This window comes from Eutrigla gurnardus (assembly GCF_963514095.1).
Source record: "Eutrigla gurnardus genome assembly, chromosome: 12".
Lineage (NCBI taxonomy): Eukaryota > Metazoa > Chordata > Actinopteri > Perciformes > Triglidae > Eutrigla > Eutrigla gurnardus.
In genome coordinates, this window is record NC_139926.1 from 15,766,429 (window position 1) to 15,790,114 (window position 23,686).

Sequence of the window (23,686 nt, forward strand, 5' to 3'; positions counted from 1 at the left end):
AGCAGTGTGTTTAGCAATGCCATTGTGATTTGGGGTTTGAAGTGCTGTAAACAGGATGGGTTGGCACTCTCCTTTTTGTCTCGTTAGCCCCGCTATAGGACAATAAGCAGGTCCTGCATAGAGGAAGAGCAGCCCTTGAAGGAAAGTTTGCTTATTGTCATGCACCAGGCCGTTTTAGGAGTATGACATATTTAGCCAACAGTGACGGCTGGCTGGGGAACACTGTTGTTACTAGACACGCAAATACTGGGATAAGATGGCAGCAGAATGGGGAGGATTTACACTGTAGTCCCAAAGGTACGATTCCAGCTTGGTATACATTGTTGTACCAGAAGGGAGGACTGAATTGTCTTTATTCCTGCAGCCTTAGCTAAGATGTTTGATATGTCTTATTCTTACAGTCGGTTTATACTGATACTGTGGCTTTTGGGTTGCATGAGGTAAACTCTTCCAAAGCTTTAGACAAAAAACTGAAATCATTGAACTCAAGAAAATTAAATTTGAGGTACCTACAAAGTGCTGTCTGACTTGTACAACCATTCAAAGACAATCCAGTGAAGCACAGATGATGTTGGTTTGTTTCACTTGCCTGTTATTCTCTGAAAGGTCCTCAGAGATGGTTGGAGATACCTCCTGCTTTCTCTATTCCTTATTACACAGTCATAGACAGTGGGAGTTATTAAAGATATCTAATATATGTATTGTAAAAATTAAACACAAACACAATTCTGTAATTATTTACATAATATAATAGGGATGCGTCGATACCACACTGCAAAAACAAACTAGGAATATTTACTTGATTTAAAAAGTACATTTAAGTACATTTTTCAGTTGTATTGAGTATAACTCACTTGCCTCTATGAAGTAAAATGCACTTACCAATGAATTGAATATTTGTGATGATAGTAAGAAAATGTTACTTCATTATATTTTTGTGAGTTATTGTTAGAGCTGTAATGGTATTATTAAGTACTCATATTGATACTCTGTATCGGCACATACTCATGTAATTACTTGTACCTCAACTAGGTCTGAAAAATCGTGGTTTCGTTGCATCCCTACAAGATGTTTCTGTTAATGTTGTATTATTCATCACTCATCCCTCCCTCCCTTTGCTGTGTGTACTCGACCTGGAGCCATTGAGTCGGCTTTGATGAGTCATACAGAATAAATATGCTTTATCTGGCAAAGGAAAATCTACACCAGATCACTCTAGACAGATGGGACTTCTGCATGGAAAGTTCTGAGTCTGTGGGATGAATTGCAAATGAAAAAGTGATGTGGCATCGTCTGCTCCTCGGGGACACGCAGCAGAGCCGGTCTTCTTTTGTGCCGCTGGAGCCTTGATTCGTTCTGCCAAGTGCAGTAAATACTATGGGTGTGGATCCTCAAGATGCATTTTTAGCTGGCGAGGACAACAAGTTAGCCAGCTGACTGTTGCTATGCAACAATAAGAAACTTGAATGCTTGCGCAATGCCTCAAAATAACCTTCAACTCAAAGGGTTTGTTGAAGAAATGCATAGTTTTTTATTATGAATCGAGTTACAGGAAGCCTGTTGGATAGTGTCTGGCTCGACATCACAGCAATGTTCCTTTATGTTTTATGCATCTTTTAGTCCTGGGGTGGGGTGGTACATTATTGTCATGTACTGTATGCTGTATACTGCTGCCAATAGACGTTCCCTTTTTGAGATTAATATATTCAAAAGCATTCTATGAAGCCATCTTTGAACTTTATCTGTAATTGCTTTCAAAGTCAATCAAGACATTCAATTGAATTGTTTGGACTAGAAAACTCTATAACACTGTCAAATATCACAACTGTTGAGAGCCTAAGGGGATGTCATGAAATGCCTTTTTGTCTGACCAACAGTCTAAAACACCAAAACAATAAATGTATAACAATATAAGACAAGAAAAGGCAGCAAAATCTCTCATTTGAGAATCTGAAACCATCAAATGTGATGTTTTTCAAGCTATATGATTCTAGGTGAATTATCATTTCATGCCCTCTTTACCAAGGATGCACTTCCAATGATGATCTGAATAATTGATCTTTTTTCTTTCCCTTGTTTTTGCAGGTGACCCTCAGTGATTGACAGATGTGTGACACTGTGGAGAACCATTTGCCTCTCCCAGTGGAGATCTGAGTTCTGGGACACTGAGGTAAGCACAATGGGTGTCGACAACATGCCCCTCAAACTACCTCATAGCTTGCATTTTTCATTGAAGTCCTTGAGTCCATTTCTATACAATAAAAATAATTTATCGTAATATGGAATTTTTCGGTAGAAATTGATACACAGCCGTTATCAATTATAACTGGTACTCTGGAAAATGACTATGTATCAAGCTGACTCATGGTGCCAGAAACTGCAAATGAGATTTAAGTGTTAGCTGTTGTCAATTCTTCCGCTGATGATCTCACTGATGGAACATTTCTTTCCTTTATGGTGCAGTTGCAAATGGTTTTATCAAGGTTAAGCACGTTTTTTACTTTGCCTTCGTGTTTTCTCTTTTATATGTCTTGTTTATGCAATAACACCAATAAAAGCAACACCAGAGAAAGGAATTAGCTCTCACAATTTAAGTGTTGTGCTGCTACTGACATATGAAGGATAAGTTACATTCTCCGATTGTAATTGTAAGTGTTCTGCTTATCATTTATCTGCGAACTTCAGCAGGTTTTATGTACGTTAATGAGAGCATTATAATATAGGTTGATTTTTACAACACGGGCATTTCTTTTTTTGGTGGGTGTTTGCCATTGCCTGAAAGTCATTTGACTCCAGTTCCCATGGTAACGGGTGAGCCTGCCCTGCTGATTGAGTGTTTGACAGTTTGACAAGCTGGAGGAAATGAATGAGTCAGCTTTCCACGAAGAAGTGAACATGCTTACTAAGTGGAGCCTTTCAATCCACTGACTCAGATTTAAGAAGTGTGCTCGCACAAAAAGATTTGACTGGTTCAGATCATCATCTGCTCTGAGCAGCGAACATGATCTCTATCTCCTCCCACAGCAAATAGGATGACTTGCTCCCCTAAGCCTGCTTTGTAACATAAAATACTAGTTTGAAATACTCCGGTGCCTTTAAACTGTTACATGGTACAGGCTTGGGTAGTTCCATGTAGCATTTTGAAATTGATGTATTATTTTGCCTCTCTTAAACCATACTTGCTTTATATAAGTTGAGATAGAAACAGCTGTTTTATCCCGTTAGTGCAGTGTAATATAATAGCAGAGAATGGAATTACATTTAACTACATTATGTTTGGAACTTTTATCTTTTCAGTACATGTGAAATTGTACTTTGGAGGCCTTGAATACAGTTTTGATTGAAGCATATTCATTTATTTATTTGCATCAGTTGCTACCAGCCATGTTTTACAAGCAAAAGTAAGCCATACATTTACATATCCTGTCTGGCAATATTAAAATTGTGAGAAACATAGAGAATGTGAAATATGTATATATATATATATATATATATATATATATATATATATATATATATGCAAAGAAGCCTTCAGGTTTTTGCACATTTCCTGGCCTGTAATGATTTGGGTGTACCAAATAAGATTAATTAGGGGTGTGTCAACACTCTGGCTTAATGTGGGAGTGAGCATTAGCACTGGTGCTTCCAAAAAGGAACAGCGCGTGGAAATCTTATAAGCAGGGGTTGCAAAATCTGACAGTCTGTGTTTGCATTGCATACACCCAATTTTGTGCCCACACAGCTTTTCTCTATTCTTGAATGCGAACATCTTAACTGTCCACATAATCTTTGACCGTATTCACAAAGTTAACCGTTAACTGACCCAGATGCAGTGGCAACTGGTTTATTCACAATACTGCTTCTTCACATGTTGCATCATGGGGTGGGGGCACATTCATGTGTCAAAGGGAGTGAATTTCGTCAGATCTAAGAGTCAATTGATTTATGACAATTTCAACATCCACGTCACATTCCACAGTATTTAATAAAAAGCCAGGGAAGACTTCCAAGAACGCCTTACAGTCAGCCAGCAGAGGCTTTTGCCTGAAATGTTAAGTGGGATCTTCCCACTTCGAAATCAGAATATATTGAGTTAGTCCTAATCCCTAATCCCATCAAGTCAAAACCAAAACAACATTGTGAGTCACACAGTTTTTCTAAGGGCAAAGGCTGTCGGGCCAACGTGAGTGAGCACAGGTTTAAACTGTACCACTATGTTCTTGAAATTACAAGGTCACTGATAATGACACAAACTTCACACACTCCATTCATGCCATTCATAATCAGAAGATAGGACACAGTTGTGTGTAGTTGCTGGTAGTATAGCTCAGGTTTGGTTGCTTTCATTCAAGACCCTTTTCTTCCATTAATATCTTTTCATCCACACGATCTTAATAAGAGATGTATCTCCCTCAAAGAAAGCCTTTTGGCAGCATTATTATGAGAATATATTTTCCATGGGAGGAAGTCGGAGAAATGGCTTTTTATTTTAGGCAGTTTGCTGAAGTTCATTTGAGACTCAGAGATAGAGAGAACTAGATCAGGGTGCCTGTAGCCTGAGATCAAAATATGTATGAAGACATTCACATCTTGACAGGGAATTCACATCTCTGGCACCATGTTTTGATTCAAGCAGAGTTTTTATTGGGTGTTTCAGGCTTTGTTTTTAATGTCATTGCAGGCAGATCAGTGGTGAGCTGCCCTTCTGAAGTGTTCTGTAGATTTCATAACAATGCACATGAGCTGATGACCCAACAGACCTCGAGCTTGGTCACCTCAGATTTGAATGGTCATGGGAAAGACCATATGACTGCTTGTAGTGGTTCATGTCATCACTTATCCACGCTGACTGGAAAGGTCACTTAGGTTGCTCCTTATGTAACAGTGTGGTCAGCATCATAGCGTCCACTCTCAGAGGTGCTTTTACATGTTTCTTTCCATTTACTTCAATTAACATTGCTGTTGACCACTTTCCAAAGTATACCATCATTGTTTTAGATTACTAACCACTGTTTACAATGCATTGCATGCTTGTTTTCATTTATTTTAAAAGTGCAAGACTTTAAACAGGTAATCCATGTCAGTAAACATTTTGTTTCCTTTATTTATTTATTCTTTTAGAAACTATCTTTGAAAATAGTTGGCAGTAATTTGAAGTACATGTACTTTGATAATAGCAAATGGGATTAAAAATGGATTAGCACTGGTATTTCCCCTCCTCGTGTCATTTGCAAGCAGCTATGGTCCGAGTTAGTACTAAGTACTGTTCTCCTCATTCTCTTCCTCTTAACTAACTGTTGTCTTTGTCTCTCCTCCACTCTGCCCCCCCTCCTCTCTCGCAATCTATGTTCTTCTTCTCTGTTTCCATCTTCCCTCTCTCTCCCTGTCCTCTGTGTTTCTCTATCCACCAGGCAGCCAAGGGGGGGTCTCTGAAGAAGATGCTGGGTTCAGAGCGCAGTGTTGTCGAAGAATGGCTCTCAGAATTCAAGGTAAATGCCTGGCCTCCTCTCCGCTGTTATCCATCATGACTAATGTCAATGAAATGTTCTCCCAGAGGACGTCATTTTTGTATTTACACAGATAAACCTCATACTGTGGCTGTAAGAAATGTGATGAGGTGCAGGTTCGTGTATGTCACCTCTTCAGCATTTCATTCCTTTTGTAAATTGTTATTCAAGACTCAGGGTCAGCACTACTTTCATCAGTGTGAGCTGAAATTGTCTGGTTCAAGCTAAATGCCTCAACTGTACCTGAAGCACCTCTTAGTAGAAAGTATGAACATGCTTTAAACACTCATACGGTCGATCAGATAAAGACTTAGTTTCTATACTCTGTGAACTTACAAAAAACTGTGGAAGCCTTGCTGTTATCACCATTACTGCCATGTTCTCTCAGGTGCTAAAAGCTGATGAAACTGACTCAAAAATATGAAATAGTCTCTTTTTACCTGACTGTAGTGTCTGAATGTGATGGTCATTTTTTTTATAGATGTAAGATCACATTCAGTTGTACTGTAGCTAACCAATATTAGTGTCAGTAAATACATTATTTAAGTTGACTCCCAGGTGTAATTTAAAAACAGTCTTCTTTGGTGCTCTCTAGGAACTACAAGTTGGCTTCAGCTTTGCATTTCATTACATCCATGTAGTGACATTGATGTCTCCAGTGTCTCTGAAACTGGTGTCCGATAGCGGTTTTCATTTTGTCTGTATTTAATTTACTGTAGCTGTCGAATAAACAATAAATGAATAGAGGTGTGTTCACTACAGTGATTTTAAACACAGAAACCATATGAAACTAAAATCACACTTGGTGATATATACACAATAATAGAAGATATTATTGAAAACTATTGATGCCCTGTTCTGCAATTTTTTAACACCATTTGATGTCTTTGATTTCTCTATCTTTACAATTGAAAGGTGCTTGTATAATATCTGATATGTTATATTTTGTTTCTCAATATTTACCAAATTGATGCATTAAAATGTAATCTATTCAAAATGTTCTCCCGGCGGGGCATGCTCCCAGACCCCCCTACAGGATCCCGAGCCCCCCCACCATAGTCTCAAAAAATCCTGTGGGAAACACTAAGTTTGTCATGTGATGAAATGGCCACGATAGCTTTAAATGTTTGAAATTATCTGTCTGAAATCTAGGGAGAGTAAAGGAAAGACGAACATAACAAAAAGGAACGAGTGTGTAGTGGAGCAGAGAGCACAGGATTGTGAAAGAGAGAGAAAAGGGTGAATAATGAGGGAAATGGATTGGTATGACTCACTGTGTAAGTTGGTGCAGACGAAGGCACATTGTGTTCTGTCCTCAAAATGACCATACTAAGGCTGTGCCGAGAGGATATTTCTGCCTTCTGTCATCTGCAGACCAACACACAGTCTTCTTGACCATTTAAAGAATTTCTCTACAGGATATTCTGAGCCTGAGAGATATCTTCACTCTGTGACATTCATCTCCATATTTTAGTCCGTTATCTGAATGCTGAATTGCCCAGTCAGTGATTTCTCCACATTTCCCAGAATGCTTTTCAACACTAGGGGAAAAAATTAGTTCAGTTCAGCTTCAGAAAAATGTAGCGTTAACAGCATTTACACTTTCTTACTGCCAACAGTCCCACAATGTACTTTCTTGTTATTTTAGAGAATGGAAAATTACATCAATTTGACCTTTCACCTGTGATGACTCAAAATGAGGATGATTATTAGAGTAAGTGTCAAAAATCTAAATGTACTGCCCCCTATTGATAAAACAAGAGGAGAACAAGGGAGCCGAGGGGCCTTTGTGCAAATGATGAAAGATTTATTTCTAAGAAACATAGAAGTGAATCTGTGGTTAACACTAGATTTAAAGTGGTGATTTTGTGGGATTTTTGGGGAGAAACTCTTCATACATTAGTCGACAAAATAATGTGTGTTGATCGACTAAAAAATCCTTTGGTCAAGGACAGTCCTACATATGATAATGGAGATGATTTGGAGGGATGCAACAGAAAATGATGCATAGGCATGATGTGTCATGCCACAATTCTGAAGTAATGTTAAAAAAGTTGCATGCATTTGCTCAGCAAACCGTCCTCTCTCCCCACCCCAGTCCTTACCAGAAAAACGCATCCCCAGCTACGCCGGCAGCCTGCATCTGAAGAAGTCCCTGGTGCAAGCGATCTACAGAGTCATCCAGGACCCCAACAATGAGGTGAGTGGACACAGATGGCACACATACAGTCCTGAGTGAGGCTGTTTTTAGCTCCGTGTTGCTTGTGACTCATGTCATGTCGTCTCAGTCGGCAGTGGGCAAGAAAGTGACACACAACCGTATCAGCGAACTACACATGCACATTCAAACGCAAGCACATTGTACTCTGGGAGAGTGTGATGGACAGGTGGTTAATGGCAGCCACATCACCTGTGAGATGGCACACAGAGTTCTCACACTGTGTACACACAGACACACACACACACACACAGCACTCTGACAGGAACATCTGCTGCCCACGGTGAAGAGTTACATGCAAAGTGAAGGATGCAAACACGGATACATTATAAACACAGACTAGTTCACAAACTCAGTTTCTTACTAAGTGCGCTGCAACACACAAGCACCTCGCCGTTTTTTATTTCTCCTATTCCAGGAAGGCTAAATCGGTATTTTCTTTATTTTTTTATCAAAAGCCTGGGGTACACAATGGAACAGGACTTTGATTTCACTCTAATGATACAGTTCTATCAATTCCCCCCCCTCCCCCCAGCTCTTCCACAGTTGAATTTGGGTGTCAAGCAACCGGGGATCTAAATTCTATTAGCGTTTGTCAATCTTGCTGCACAATCCCATTAGTAGTTGGACAAGTGATCCAGGAGATAGATAGAAAGTGTGTTGGACTGTTGTGTGTTTGGGTGTTTTTTGCTGATGACATGGAGGGATAAATGTCTTGCCAAGTTCATTAATGAGTTGCTGCTAATTTCAGGGTCAGCCACAGTCCAATACACACACACACACACACACACACACACACACACACACACACACACACACACACACACACACACACACACACACACAGTATAAACACATTGGCTCAGCTGCTGACTCCCCTGAGAGTACATCTGACCAAACTTCCATTGTAGTGATTTATCCCCTCTGCTGCTGTACACCTCCCACTATTGACCGGCAGCAAAACTTTCCCTCCATCTGCCCCACCCTGGTTTACGGAGCATAACATTCATTCATGTTTGAAATAAGCACTGTGAAGCAAAGATACTGTCTAAGATAAAGTGTTTCTGATGGCTCTTAGGGAAACATTCACCTTAGATTGAGAGGTTGGCATTCTGTTTTTTTATTTTATGAAGTCATCATATCTCCTTCCACCTTGTCTTTTTAATCAACACGGATGTACACTAATTTGAGGAATATTTCCACTAGGGTGTCAGACCTGTTCTCATTTGCATGTAAGTGTATGTGCCTTTGCATTTACTTATGACCCCACCCTCCGATCCAATCCAGCTGCTGGAGCCTGTCTGCCACCAACTGTTTGAGCTGTACCGGAGCTCTGAAGACCGCCTGCGCCGCTTCACCCTGCAGTTCCTGCCCGAGCTGGTGTGGGTTTATCTGCGCATCACAGCCAGCAGGGATCGCCAGAGCAACGGGTGCATTGAGGCCCTCCTCCTGGGCATCTATAACCTGGTGGGTGTCTATAGTGGGGCATGAGGGGGTAAAGGCAAAGCCTTGTACAAAATATATGACATAAACATTCTAGCTGTGCGATACATTTTTGTGAGCCATTTTGCATCCTCAATTCAAACTATCAACATGGTTACTAAAAGGAATACAAAATAGCAATAAATGATCAGGAAAGAATAAAAAGAAACTTATCTGATGGATAATTTACATGGATTGTGCAGACGTGACGGCAAACATCATCTAGGTTGAAGGGTCCATTAGAGAAACTCTGTGTCCCTGCAGCTGGAGGGATGTTGCCCTGTAACTCACCCTGACATAGAATCACACCCTTGTTATCACCATCATTATGGTCATGGCCAGCAGGGACAGCCACAGTGTCCCAAAATCCTGAACTTAACTCTTCAAACACATGATAATTGGCTAAGCACGATGGTGTGGCTGTTATCATGCCACATCACTGTCAGTCGACAAAGAAGGCCTCAACTCTTTTTTTTTTTTAGTTAGTTAGTTAGTTTTTATTTGCACATTATAAAACCTGTATAAACAATGAAAATAGTCAAATTAAACATTGTGCAGGAGAGGTAGAAGCCAAAGAAGGCTTATAAAAAAAACCTCCCCTATGAAAAAACAACAACAACAACAGTGGTGGTCTTCAGAGTAGGAAGACAACACAGAAATTCACAACATTAAAAACAGAAAAGAAAGAAAAAGGAAACTCTTTCCAGAACTCATCCCACTTATACATTATTCCTTAGGAGCATTGGTATCATATACTTGCAACATAATAGTTCACTCTTTTTTTTCCTTTTTTTGCTAGTCAGTATGAAGGAATATAGGTAGATATGATATTTTTAGAGTGCTTTTGCTTGAATCATATCTGATGACATTTCTTTCTACAACCATGAAGATGGCTATGAATGATTCTGTGTCTGCACCAAAACGTTGACATCCAAATCCTCGACTATCTCTTAGATCTACAGGTGGAACCTCAGTAAGGATGATCTGTTGACATTAGAGAGGATCTACAGGGAAAGCCTGGATAGACCCAGGGTAGATTACATCACCAGGAAACACTCTTGGGGAAATAGGCCAAGAGCTAGAGATATCAATAGAAAGAGCTCCATGTCAGCCAGCACCGCTAAAGGTATAGCCATGCATAATTTATTCCTCTGTGCCTATACCACTCCACACACACACACACACACACACACACACACACACACCATGCTCATAGGCCTTCCTCATTGACGACTGAGCTCTGATAAACAGCTTTGCTCTCAGCAGTCCCATCAGATATTCAGAGATATACTGCAAGCCAGTGAAGGGCAGGACAAGGCCTAAACTGACAGTATACTATAAGAGGGATAAAGCCTTTTCAGTACCACATTCCTAACCTAGATTATGGACGCTTGGACGAGTGGATGGATGAACTGCTGTTTGTTGTCTTCTTTACAATCACTTTCTTACACAAAGCCAGGAAATACAAATCTCACATGTGAAAACCAAAAAAAAAAAGACTTGCAGGAGAAGCACATTTATCCATAATTATCCTTATACTTGCCAGCTTCTATAGGTTATACATGCAAAACTGAAGAACGTCATATACTCAAAGAAAACATGGAATATTTCTATGCCTCTCAATCAGTTAACAATGCCTGCCATCCTCACTGATAACACCACTTGAATCCTCAGCTGTACATAATTTGTTTACATAGCAAAGTAGGAATAACGAGTGCTTTCTGCCATATGACGAATGGCCAAACGCAACGTCTCTGCAACTGCAACGTACTTATTATCATTTTGACCGCCGTTGTGACAACTGGAGATAATCGGGCATTACTTTTAGAAATGGCATAATGTTGGGTGATGCCTCCATCTTTGTGGAACATATCACAGTGTGAAATTAGAATTGAGTTGGGAGCGTGCTGGCACTGACATTTAATCTGTCAGAGTCAATAACGTGAGTCAAGCATGAGGGACAGTGGACCGTGCTGTACCGGACAGTTGTCATCCGTATGCTGCTCAGAGCTTTCCCCACGGTCCGCGGAGAAGGACTGAACTGGGTTACGGTAGAGGTCTGAATGAAGCTTTGCTGTCTCTTCCTCTTTGGTGTTACAGGAGATCGTGGACAAAGACGGCAACAGCAAGCTCCTCTCCTTCACCATCCCGTCTCTGTCCAAACCATCGATATATCATGAGGTAGGCCTCCGCTTGTTTGTACTATTGATCATGTATTTTTTTTCTTCTCTGTTCTTCTGTCTCTTCCTCCTCCATTGCCTCCTTCCGACTGGCTGTTGGAGCATTTCTCGAGACTTATTTAAGTCAGTGTGAAGATGACACCTCCTCAGTGTCCAACGCTACAGGAGGTCAGATTTCATTAACCTGACCTCCAGGGCTTAACCATCTGTGGGTTTTAATGTATCAGTTGTTACTTTTGTCACTTTTTGTGTGAACAACCAACCCCTTCAATGTCCTCCTATGTATTGCATCCTAGTATTGTATTGCAACAATAGTATTGACTATTGTGTTGAGCTGGAATTCATTATGAAGGTGTTTAACAGGACGTGCTGACCTAGGACCATTTACAGAGGGCACAAAGAAGCAATGTGTCTTGTTGGCATGCCCCCCCCCCCCCCCCCCCCCCCCCCATCCAAATGGACCAAAACTTTACCGGTTTGTTGCCTAAACATTAGAACATTTCTGACAGAACGGGCTTTCTGGAAGAAGGTTCACATCTCCCATGTGCTACCCAAAGAAAAGACAGAATTGTTCAATTAATGACATCGGCACTGATGTTGAGCAAAGCTGCTTGAATGGTCAATTTGGTTCATTACACTCGGTGACATTTTGCACATCTGCACCACGGCGAATGCTGGGTGATATGAACAAAAATCTCCAATCCCAATATGTCGTTTTATGTCTCCGTGATGATATGTATCACTGTATTGAATTTGAAAAAGAGCTCAGACACTCTAGCTCCGGTTTGAAGGACCATGGAGAAGAGTGGGAACACTTTAGGTGAGGTGAGGTGAGGTGCTGGGTCAGTTGGAGAACGGCTGGGGACAGGCTAACCACGGTCAGATGGTTGGGAGTTGGAAGGAGGACAAATGCAGTGAATCCAGGTTTACCACAAGCGGCCATTTATTGTTAGTTCTCTTTTTCTCTCTCTTTTCTCCAGAGTGAGGGTAGTACAGGGGGTGTGTGTGTCGGTGGCTTGCGTCCGGAGGCAAACGGTGGCGTGCTAGCGCCGCACGCCGGTAGAGTTTGCCGGCCAGGAGAAAGGAGACGTGTTGTGTTCTCGGGCAAGCGATCCGGATGCGAACGGTGGCGTGCTAATGGTGCACGCAGGTAGACTCCGCCGGCCAGGAGAAAGGAGACGTGTCTGGATGCTCTCGGGCTAGCGATCCGTCCGGAGGCAAACGGCGGCATGCTACCGACGCACGCCGGTAGAGTTTGCCGGCCAGGCCGTGTCTGGATGCTCTCGGGCTAGCGATCCGGAGGCAAACGGCGGCGTTCCAACAACGCCCACAGGTAGAGTTTCCGGCCAGGAGAAAGGAGACGTGTTGTGTTCTCGGGCCCACGATCTGGATGCAAACGGTGGCGTACGGCAACAGGCGAGCAATGGCATCCGGAATCAGCTGATCGTCGTCAGCTGTGCGTTCCGTGCGCCATGGCATAGAAATTTGAGCTAATATTTGAGCTAATATGTGCTTGTCATCATTATCAATTCAGACCATGTAATTGTGTATCACAATATGTACATGTATGATTTAATTTCAAGATGAAAAGTATTGTAACGGACTGCAGGTTATGGAACTGTTCTGTTTTATGATGTTATTCCAAGCTGTATTGTTGATGTTCTGCAATGGCTACGTTTCCTTAATGTCAGTGAACCTGTTCAAGTTCGGAGGCTGTGACGCTTGTCAGTTAGTCTGCTGTGATAGGTAGCGTGTGGAGAATGTGTGTGGTGTGATTGGTGGAGAGGAGGGAGAGGAGGGTTGGTAGAGAGATCGGGGGAGCGTGTGAGGGAGAGAGGCTAGCGGATGAAAGGAGAGTTTTGAGGAGCGCTAACTTTGTTGTTTTTTTGGCGTTGGCTACGGCCCACAGTAGCCTGTGTTCTACGATAAATAAAGAATGGTAACCCCAACTAAACTCGCGTAGCCGTTATTTGAGGGACGCTACAGTATATTGAATTATTTTTTATTTTCAAATATTCAAATGATAGTTAAAAAAAACTGTAAAATCAGTACAAAATAAAAGTAAAAACTCAGTAAATTTAAGTCTGGGGGAATACCCTGATGATGTCATCATCAGGGTATTTCCCCAGACTTTAGAATCTTCCAAATTCTGGGCGGAGTCAATCTTTCCTTTAAGAACGTGATGTCACGTGACATCATCACAGAACACTTCAAAGGCACGTCTGCTCTATATCTTCTGATCAAAGGCAGTTTGTTACCACAGTAACGTGATGTCACTGTGACATCATCACAGAACACATCAAAGGCACGTCTACTCTATATATTCAACTCAAAGGCAGTTGTTACCACAGTTCCACTGCATAGTGTACCCTCTTGGCTACTTTTCACCCAGATTACTGTTCAGTCATATTACATTTGGTGATAAACCGAAGTAGTACAATGACAAAACTGGCAAAAATGTTTCGTCGTCAAACGGTGATTCCTCCGGAGTTTGAAGAGAACACAATAGCTCTCCATGAAAAGGACAAAACACCTGCAGGAATCAGGCTTCTCCAGGTTTGTGCCGTTAGTAATGAAACAGATGCCATAAAACAACAGAATGGCATTCTGACTTCTGAAATAGATGAGCTCAAGAGTAAGCTTGCAAATGGCCAAGACTTACAGAAAAAGTATGAAGGGCTCAAAGCTGACAGGAAAGAAGCCAATCAACTGAACAAAAGATTGGAGAAGCAAGTGCAGGAGTTGCGCATTAAACTCCAGAAACAAACCACCTTGGAGGAAAAATGTCGGTCTGCAGAAGAAGAAAAAGAAAGCCTCCTCAAAAAAGGCTGCAATCTCAGGGAAGAACTGGTGGACATAACCAGGAAACTGATCGATTGCGATGCTCTTGAGAAGGAATATAGGGTGAAAAAGGCTGAGAACAACACCCTGAGCCAGCAAAATAATGTGCTGGAGCACAAAGTTCAGGACATCCTCCAGAAGGTCCGCAGGCAGGATCACCTGGCAGAGAAACATGCAAACAGGCTGCAAGAGAATAGTGTATTGACCAGAAACAATGCTTCTCTGGAAAAACAGGTGCACGAGCTTCAGGGCAAACTCAGAGACGAAAGGAGGATGACGGCTGAATATGGAGTGCTGAAAGCTGAAAGAGAGTCCAAGATGAGGCACAATTTCAACCTCGATTGCAAAGTCCAAGAATTGAGAAGCGAATACGAAATTGTAAAACCTTTTCTCGACAAATACTACAACCTCAGAGAAGAGGTGAAATCCATTTCCAATGAGAAAGAAAGTCTGACGCGTCAAATTGACTCTCTCCACAGCCAGGTCAAACTACAAGACAGTTTACGGAGAGAGTATGATGAAATCAAATCTGTTCGAGACAGCATTTGCGACGAGAACTCTGTCCTCAACCACAAAATCCAGCAGTTCCACAAAGAGCTCAAGGATTTTGAAAGCGTGGAGGACAGACACAGAGCCATCACATTGGAATTAGAGATGGCGTCTCACCAAAGGGACGTCCTGAGGGCTAAAAGGCTCCGAAAAAGGCGGCATAGAAAAAGTCCAGCTGAGCTGACCAGATCTGAGTTGAGCCTGGGAGGTAGTCTTGCTATGTAGATATGTAAGGCTAGACCTGGTCCTTCTTCACTCTGGGAATGGGTTTTCTCCGGGCGCTCCGGTTTCTCCCAACTTATCAATTAGATAACTTAAAAAAATCCCAGGCTCGCTCATTGAAAAGAGCAGTTGCCAACTTTGAAACCAACAAAAGTAATATATGACACTAGGGATGCCCTCATATCACTAATATCTAACTCATCAAGGGTATATCATGTGATGTGTAAAATAACACCTTGACATTTTGTCCACCAAAGTTAACATTCAAACTCGGCAGGAAGCCGGCAGATACATCAGGTGTGCAGGAGCCTTTAAAGAAAGTGGAGAGACTAATAGAAACATGGATTAAAGGAACTACTGCAGACATTTTGAGCTCAATGTGGCATGAAGGACTTTGTAGAAGTTACAGGGATGTGAGTTGAGCCTGGGAGGTAGTCTTGCTGTGTAGATATGTAAGGCTAGACCTGGTCCTTCTTCACTCTGGGAATGGGTTTTCTCCGGGCGCTCCGGTTTCTCCCAACTTATCAATTAGATAACTTAAAAAAAATCCCAGGCTCCCTTGTTGAAAAGAGCAGTTGCCAACTTTGAAACCAACAAAAGTAATGTATGACACTAGGGATGCCCTAATATCACTTTTGTTCAGACCAAGTTTGCTTTGCGTTTGCTGGCTGGATTGGGGAGTTATTATCGCTGGTGGATGAGACATTTTAATTTAAGCATTGAATGCAGCCCTGCATATTAATGACACTATTTGCATAAATCATGTCACTCCACTCGGGATTCCAATTAAACCCTTGATTAATTGCTCGCCTGACCCGTTAAATGGAATCCTTCACACACACACTCTACAATCACACACTGTACAATCACACTGATTTACTTTGAATAAGAAGAAAGGGATCTGCTAAATTTAAAAGCAGCCGGGATGAGGATTAGCACCTCCAAATCTGAGGCCATGGTTCTCAACCGGAAAAAGGTGGCTTGCTCCCTCCAGGTCGGGGGGGAGTTCCTGCCTCAAGTGGAGGAGTTTAAGTATCTTGGGGTCTTGTTCACAAGTGAGGGAAGGATGGAACGTAAGATTGACAGGCGGATCGGTGCAGCGGCTGCAGTAATGCGGTCGTTGTATCGGTCCGTCGTGGTGAAGAGAGAGCTGAGCCGAAAGGTGAAGCTCTCAATTTACCGGTCAATCTACGTTCCTACCCTCACCTATGGTCATGAACTTTGGGTCGTGACCGAAAGAATAAGATCCCGGATACAAGCGGCCGAAATGAGCTTCCTTCGCAGGGTGGCGGGGCGCTCCCTTAAGGCCCCCACACACCGCCCAGACGTCCAACTGCCTTATCCGACCACTCTCCGCCCACTCTGTTGCCTCTCGTCTGACCCGTTCGGCAGAAAAGTTGCGTTGTACACACCGCTTCGACGTGCTTCCGACACCACAGCAGCGTGTACGTTCTGCGCTTGCGCGAGATGCAATAAGCCTCCTTAACAGCGGGTGGCGCTAGTCTCGTGCCAGTACTCCAAAACAGGAAAACAGGAAATGACGGAACGGAGTGCAGATAAAAACAATGCACAATCAGCTGCTCTTCCGTCTCTTCGCTCCACGTAGCCATTGCTTCGATAAATGTGCAGAAATAACCAAAAGTGCGATACAACGACGAAGTAAAATCTGTACTCTGCGCCATCTCTGTTTATGTGGTTTGTTGTTTACCATCGTCACTTCCGCCCCGCCCACACACCGCCATTGGATACTCTGATTCGCTAGCACACCGCCAATCAGAGTATCCAATGGCTCAGACGTCCAACAGCCCACCTCCTCAGACTTCGTATGCTCAGTCTGATCAGACAACGTCCGCGCGGCTCCGAAAGCTTCCGACGCAGCTGTACACACCAAACATATGTGTTCCCGACCTCGTCCGAGCCTCTCCAAACGCTTCAGACGTCCAACGGTTGGGCCGGTGTGTTCCTGCCTTTAGAGATAGGGTGAGGAGCTCCGTCACACGGGAGGAGCTCGGAGTAGAGGCGCTGCTCCTCCACATCGAGGGGAGCCAGTTGAGGTGGCTCGGGCATCTGTATCGGATGCCCCCTGGACGCCTCCCTCGGGAGGTGTTCCAGGCATGCCCCACCGGGAGGAGACCCCAAGGAAGACCCAGGACACGCTGGAGTGACTATGTCACCCGGCTGGCCTGGGAACGCCTTGAGGTCCTCCCGGAGGAGCTAGGGGAAGTGTCCGGGGAGAGGGAAGTCTGGGCGTCCCTGCTCAGGCAGCTGCCCCCGCGACCCGGTCCCGGATAAGCGGAAGACAATGGATGGATGGATGGACATCTTCGGCGAAGTATGAAACTTGCAAGATGAAACTCGGTCGACTCGCAGAGTCAAAACTCAGTTTAGGAGAGGGACGCTTCACCCAGTGAGATAATGATATCAATGTCACTGGTTGAAATGAAAGCCCACCACAGTCAGGAAGGTGTGAGACACATTTTTCCTAATTTCCTGTTTGTGCTAGAACGATGATGTTTTAGCTCCCAGTGCAAAGCAGGAAAAAGGATATTTTATTCTATAGAAAGGATAAAATAAAAAAAAATGCTGGTTTACACTGATTTCACTGTTACTCAAACTCCTATGATGCTCAACAAATGAGATGAGGATTATGTGAGAAACTAAATAATAATAAAATGAGTGTGTATGTATGGATGCACACATACCATACACACATTTACGTTTCCACTCCTCTCTGTCTGAGCAACTGAAAACTCCTCTGTGGGCCTACAGCGGCTGCCCTGTTCCTCCCGTCCCGTCACTGTAGTGAAAGGTCAGCCGTGACGACGTTTGTATGTGCTGCTTATTTTGACTAAAGCGCTTCTTAGTAGCTGCTGGAATAAATGTGCACTGTGTGGCCTGAAAACCTCACACATGAAGTCCAATCATCGTTTTAGAATGGGGGGGGGGGGACGTGAAACAATATAATTAAACACACCAGCTCAGTGATCCTTCGCCGCTCTCAGCGACATTAACGTGAATGGATTATGTAATAAGTGGTGACTATATGTGACGGATTAGCTGCACCGTTTCAAACCAGTTTCAGGTCTTGTGCAGGTTTTTTAAAAGCGGTGTGGTGGTCCGTGAGGGGTTAGGCAGCCCACGACACAGATGAGCTGCAGCAGAGCTCCACGTCCACCTCAGCACCGTCAGCTCTGCATGCCCCGCTGTCTGTCACCAGTGTGTGTGAGATTGTGAGTGTCGATGAGACTACAGTGTGTGGCGTGTGCTGAGGGCGATTTATCGCTGTAATTACAAGCATGAGAGGCTCTTCCCTCCATGCTGTGAGAATGAAGAAAGCATGGTGAGGGGGCTACGCATGTGTGTGTGAATCACAGCATGCTTCCTCGGCTGTTGTACGACACGACATATCATCAACCTTATCCCCAGACCTCCAGTATTAGCACACACTGCAGTCTCTCTTTCTGAATTAATCAATCCTCCCCTTCTTCTCTGCTCAGCATCAATTCCACTTTTGCTCTGCATGTCATCAGCATAGAGGGGCCTTTGGACATTTTGTCAGCTGGACTTGGATCAGTAATTTCTTCAGTCGTTACCTGCGTCCCTTCATTCTCCTATTGTATTCATGAAGAAAGAGAAGATTTAAGTTTCATTTGCTTGATATCATCTTAACCATATTTTATATGACAAAAGCTACACATACAGTATAGTCTGTACACCTGTTGCATATAATTGTATAAAATCACCAATCAAAAAGAGTTTAGTTGGTAGATAACAGCCTTAACATGTGCCTAACTCATCAAGGGTATCTCATGTGATGTGTAAAATAACATCTTCAAATTTTGTCCAACTCCAAACTCGGCAGGAAGCCAGCAGATACATCAGGTGTGCAGGAGCCTTTAGAGAAAGTGGAGAGACTAATGGAAACATGGATTAAAGGAACTACTGCAGACATTTTGAGCTCAATGTTGCATGAAGGACTTTGTAGAAGTTACAGGGAAAATTGCAACGCATAACTTTTAGAGGAACTGTACAGTCAGCAATCTATCAACCAGAGTTGGAAACAAATCCCAAATTTGGAAACTGATAAATAGGACCAGCGGAAAGGTGTATGGTGCTGCCAGTTAATCCAGTCAGATGTGAGAGTTTGGCTGAGTTCCAGCAGTAACATTGTGACACTGTAATAAAATTTGACCACTTATCACAGCAGTTTTCCATCTGAGCGCAGCAAAGACCCCAGTTTATCAATCAACAACTTGAAGGGTGCAGCAGCTTGTTGGCGACCTGCTAAAATCGCAATGTCATGACTGCCAGTTTACTAGCGTCTTGTAAGAGCCAGCATAGTGTTTAATTAACCTTGTTCTTCTTTTGTGTGTGTGTAGCCTTCTAGCCTGGGCTCCATGGCATTGACAGAGGGGGCCCTCTGTCAACATGACCTGATCAGAGTGGTGTACAGTGGCCTCCACCCACAGAGAGAGACCTTCACGGCTCAGAACAGGTACCACGCTGACTCCGTCAGCTGTTAACATAGAGGGAATTATCCGAGACATGGCCAACGTCACAAAAGAGATTAAATTGCAGCGGTTTGGAGACATTGTGCTAGCTCTACCGTATTGAATGACTTACTAGTGTGGTGAAACCTTTTGTTGCTTTTGGACACAGAAACGGCCGCACTGAAGGCCATTCAGCCTTAGTAAACACAGGTGGCACACACCAGACTCATCATTCTCTCTTATTTATTTATTTATTTCATCTTAAATATTTTCCTTCCCCTTTTTAAGATGATCAGAACATAACCCCGGTCTCTCATTCAGCCTCCCCTGGCCCGAGTAAGCAGGACTGAAAGCTTTTTTGGCCCCCCACATTTTCTCTGCAGCTGTGGGTGAATGATAATCTCAGCAGAGTAACGAAGAATGCTGGAGTCCTGCCAGAAAATGGTCTGCTGTTTGCAGCGACACATGCGCAGAGACGCACATCGTCAGGTCTCATACTTCAGAGGTTTAAGAGCAGCCGGTTATCAACAGCGGTGTGGCCCTTGGCTGTGATGAACATAGAGCATTATAAATATAGCGAGTGGTTTTCAGCAAGGCCAGGGCTTCATAGCTTATCTGGAGACCCATTTGTGTGCCTGGGCCTGAGATAGCGTTTATGAGAAGAAAGCCTGATGCTCCTGAGAGGTACCGGCTCACTCTGACGGCTGATATACAACCAGGCCATTTACCTCCCCCTGAGTCAATTATGGCCCCTCTCACTCGAGGCCCTGCTCCTGGTTGTCCTCCATCAGCACACACACTCTAAAACACACACCATACACAATCGGGATACACACTATTGATATTGGTAGACAGTTTTGTTCTGCTCTCGTTTTCAACACCACCATTTATCTTTTCATCATACGCACCAGTGTTTTCTAGCGTATGATGCCATACAAACACTGCTTCTGTCCTAATTCATCTTTAAACAGTTCAATGCTCTCAAGTATCGGTCTCTTAAACTTTTGGTTTTACAAATTTAAACAACTCTGTTTTTACAGTTTTTCTACAGCAGGTAGAATCGACGTCATCACGTTAAAATGAAACAGAATTAACTTTTAATTGGCAGAGTTGAGGGTGATTACTAAAGTAGGCTTGTGCATCTACATACAGTAGATGAGTAAAACTGCTTAGGCAAGCAGTTTAACAGACCGTTTTACAGTGAGAGTTCATAAATTGCTTGAGCAACTCGACATAATTGTCTACAGCAAAGGTGTCACTGAAATTGGTGAATAGGATGTTCTTGTGAACAAAAATGGGGTTTAGCTCCGTTAATTTGACCCGTGTAATAGTATGTATTAGTGTGCTTGATTTGGACTGTTTTCTGGTTGCAGGTTTGAAGTGCTGTGTTTCCTCATGCTCTGCTACAACTCTGCTGTGGTGTACATGCCCCTATCTTCCTATCAGTCGGTCTGCAGAATGAGCTCAAGGTGAGGAAACCACATGTGAAAAGCATGTCTTTTTTTTTTGTCTTTTACCACCAACAGTTTTGTCCTTTTTGTACCCAATTACTGAGCGCTCTCCTCTTCTACCTCCATTACTTGCCCGACTGGCTCTAGCATTAAATCACCTCCTCTACCCCGTAGCCATACACTGACCTCGATCCGGACTATCCTTGGTTGCAGGAGGATTTGATAAATACAATTTCACGAGGGTTCAGTTGAAAGGCCAGATGAAAGCCTCACCACTGGATGCCTGTCCGAGTCTGTCCGTCTGGAAAACACTGCCCCGGAGTTAGGAGAGTGAGTCTCTGTAGTGGAGTCTGGTCATTGTTCCACGGCACGTAGACGGTTCAGGATATGAAGACTTCCTTACTGTGAGTGAGCAGTTAGACAACGCCTGAGGCAGGCTCAGTCTAGACGGACGGCCAACTGTGACTGTGAAGCCTTCAGTGCACAAGACCAATGTTCACTGTTTGAGTTTACCCTCGATGTGTAGACCCCAACCCATCGCCTAACCGCGCCGGATTTCTACAAGTGTAAAGTAGTTTAAATCTGTCTCCTCTTGCTCACATGTGTTTGCTATTTGTCTAGTTTATTCTGGTGGTGACTGTACTTCCCTTTTAGTTATTTTTCTCATCAGCGCTCATCTGACCTTTGCTCCCTCCCTTTACCGTATGACTATTCACCTTACTCATGTGACTGTGTATGTGTGTTCCCTCATCAGGCTCTGTGTATGTGGCTTCCCCCGGCAGCAGCAGAAGCTTTGGAGGGAAGCGTGCAACCGCGTGCTGCTGGACCCAGAATTCATGGTGCAGATGTTGACTGCCGTGTATCACGCCATGTATGTATTGTTTAAAGCTGCAGAAATTGCTAGTTTTATCCAAGTTGTTGGCAAACATTTTGCTCTAATCCTCATTTACACGTGGTTAATACAAGTCTGGCATTCATTCCCAAAGCTCTGCTTTCGGTCTCCACCAATTCCTGAGGGAAGTTCTTATAGTTCTTTTAGTGGCTATGAGTTCACGAGCGATGCGCTAGCTGCGTCTGTCAGCAGTGAAGGTGAACCATCCATCCATCCACCCATCGTCTACCGCTTATCCTGTATTCAGGGTCACATGCTGGGGGGGGGCGTAGCCGATCCCAGCTGAAGGTGAACCTAAACGGTACAATTGCAGCAGGACTGCTAAACAATGAGCTGAAAATTGCTATACATCTCTGTAAAGCCCAGCTGCAGATTCTGGCGATATCTCTCTGTGGGTTCCTCATTTGGAGCGACCCCTTTCAAATTGTCACATTGTTTCACACTGCTCTTGATTTAAAGATCAATGTGTAACAGGTAATTGCCAGGAAGATGATCTCGTCTCATTTGTTGCTCACCTCAACAGATATCATCACGTGCGTGACTTCCTTTTATGAGCTACACGACACAACGTTTCTCATTTCTTGTAATCGTGCCTCTGTGGGACATCACTAATCTCTCACTAAGCAGTCTCTCTTCTAGTTTGCTGCGATCTATGGCAGAAAATCACTTAACAACATATGCTTACACTCCACCAAGGATAGAAGCTCCCCACTGCACAGACTGATTACATCAGCAGTGCATTGTGGGAGCAGGTGATTTCATCCCCTATGAGGACAGTCGTTGCAAAGCTGATTACTGCTCCTCGATGATAGCTTGTCCGAGAAGATGGATCCTCTGATACGGTAGTGACTAGAATCATCACTGTTGAGGATGGTGAAAGAAGGAGGGGGGGGGGGGGGATGAGTATGCATTCTTCCTCATAGCCCCCGTGAGGGTACACAGCAGCAATCAGGAGATTGGAGCAGTCAGTGCCGCTGGGGGGGGGGAACAAAAAACAGACTGTGTGCATGTGTCTGTACAAATAATAGCCTTTTTAGTAATCCCTACCATAGGTCACCTCAGTGCCAGCCTGAGCTCTCACATGCACCCTTAGATCGAGCAGGCACATATGAAGGGCAGATAAACAATCCGCAGCTCCACACATGCACAAGGGGACCTTGGCACTCGGCGAGGACACTCCGGGATTTAGGTTAATATGTGTGCTAATGCTACAGCGCTGTAATACCACATGGAGAGAGGGAGAGGGAGAGACACACAGGGACATCGGGACAAACTGACATGCCAAATTTTATTTAAATGTATTTCCCCTATCAGGGTTGAAATGTATTCAGGGGCAAATTTCCAGCCTTTCCAACATCAGAGAGCCTCTTTTTTTTTTACCTGCCCATTCATTCCATCCCTTTCATCTCGAGTCTAAAGGGAACCCCCACGCATTTGTCCGGATCAAAGAGAGTTCAGCCGTGCGGCTCTTCTTCTTTTCTGTTCCTTTTTTGTGTGTAATGCGTTTATGGAGTTGTGTGCTGCCTCTGTCTTTAGTAAAGTGCCAGGTGATGAACCAAAAGATTTACCTATACCTGCACTTGGGTTCATCACACTATTTGCATATAATTTGAAAACACTGGCTTTACACAAAATAGCAGTCTTGACAGTGACATTTTGCTAAATATGCACGGTGAAGTTTTTCTGCATTCACCTTTGAAAGTTTCACAGAATTCCCAAAGAATGTATGTGAATTCCCGTTAAACCAGTCTGTTCTGAAAGAAAAAAAGGTAACGCACGGGTCAAACAGGCGTCTTCTTCCCCGCTGCAGGCATTACTTAATAACTAATAATAGTTCACAGGGATGTGACTCAG

The 23,686-nt window shown here is 43.4% G+C and overlaps 1 protein-coding gene across 3 annotated transcripts in view; it reads left to right on the plus strand.

Annotated features, from left to right (window-relative positions):
* Positions 1-23,686, plus strand: part of LOC311022386 (hyccin 2) — a 41,198-nt gene that overhangs the window by 8,930 nt on the left and 8,582 nt on the right. For all 3 annotated transcript variants that reach the window (XM_084023597.1, XM_084023599.1, XM_084023598.1), the window contains exons 2-9: positions 2,086-2,170; positions 5,412-5,489; positions 7,606-7,707; positions 9,013-9,192; positions 11,308-11,388; positions 19,379-19,494; positions 20,863-20,958; positions 21,695-21,811. In XM_084023597.1, coding sequence (XP_083879723.1) covers positions 5,439-5,489; positions 7,606-7,707; positions 9,013-9,192; positions 11,308-11,388; positions 19,379-19,494; positions 20,863-20,958; positions 21,695-21,811 — 743 coding nt within the window. In that variant the 5' untranslated portion in view covers positions 2,086-2,170; positions 5,412-5,438. The remainder of the gene's footprint in view (positions 1-2,085; positions 2,171-5,411; positions 5,490-7,605; positions 7,708-9,012; positions 9,193-11,307; positions 11,389-19,378; positions 19,495-20,862; positions 20,959-21,694; positions 21,812-23,686) is intronic.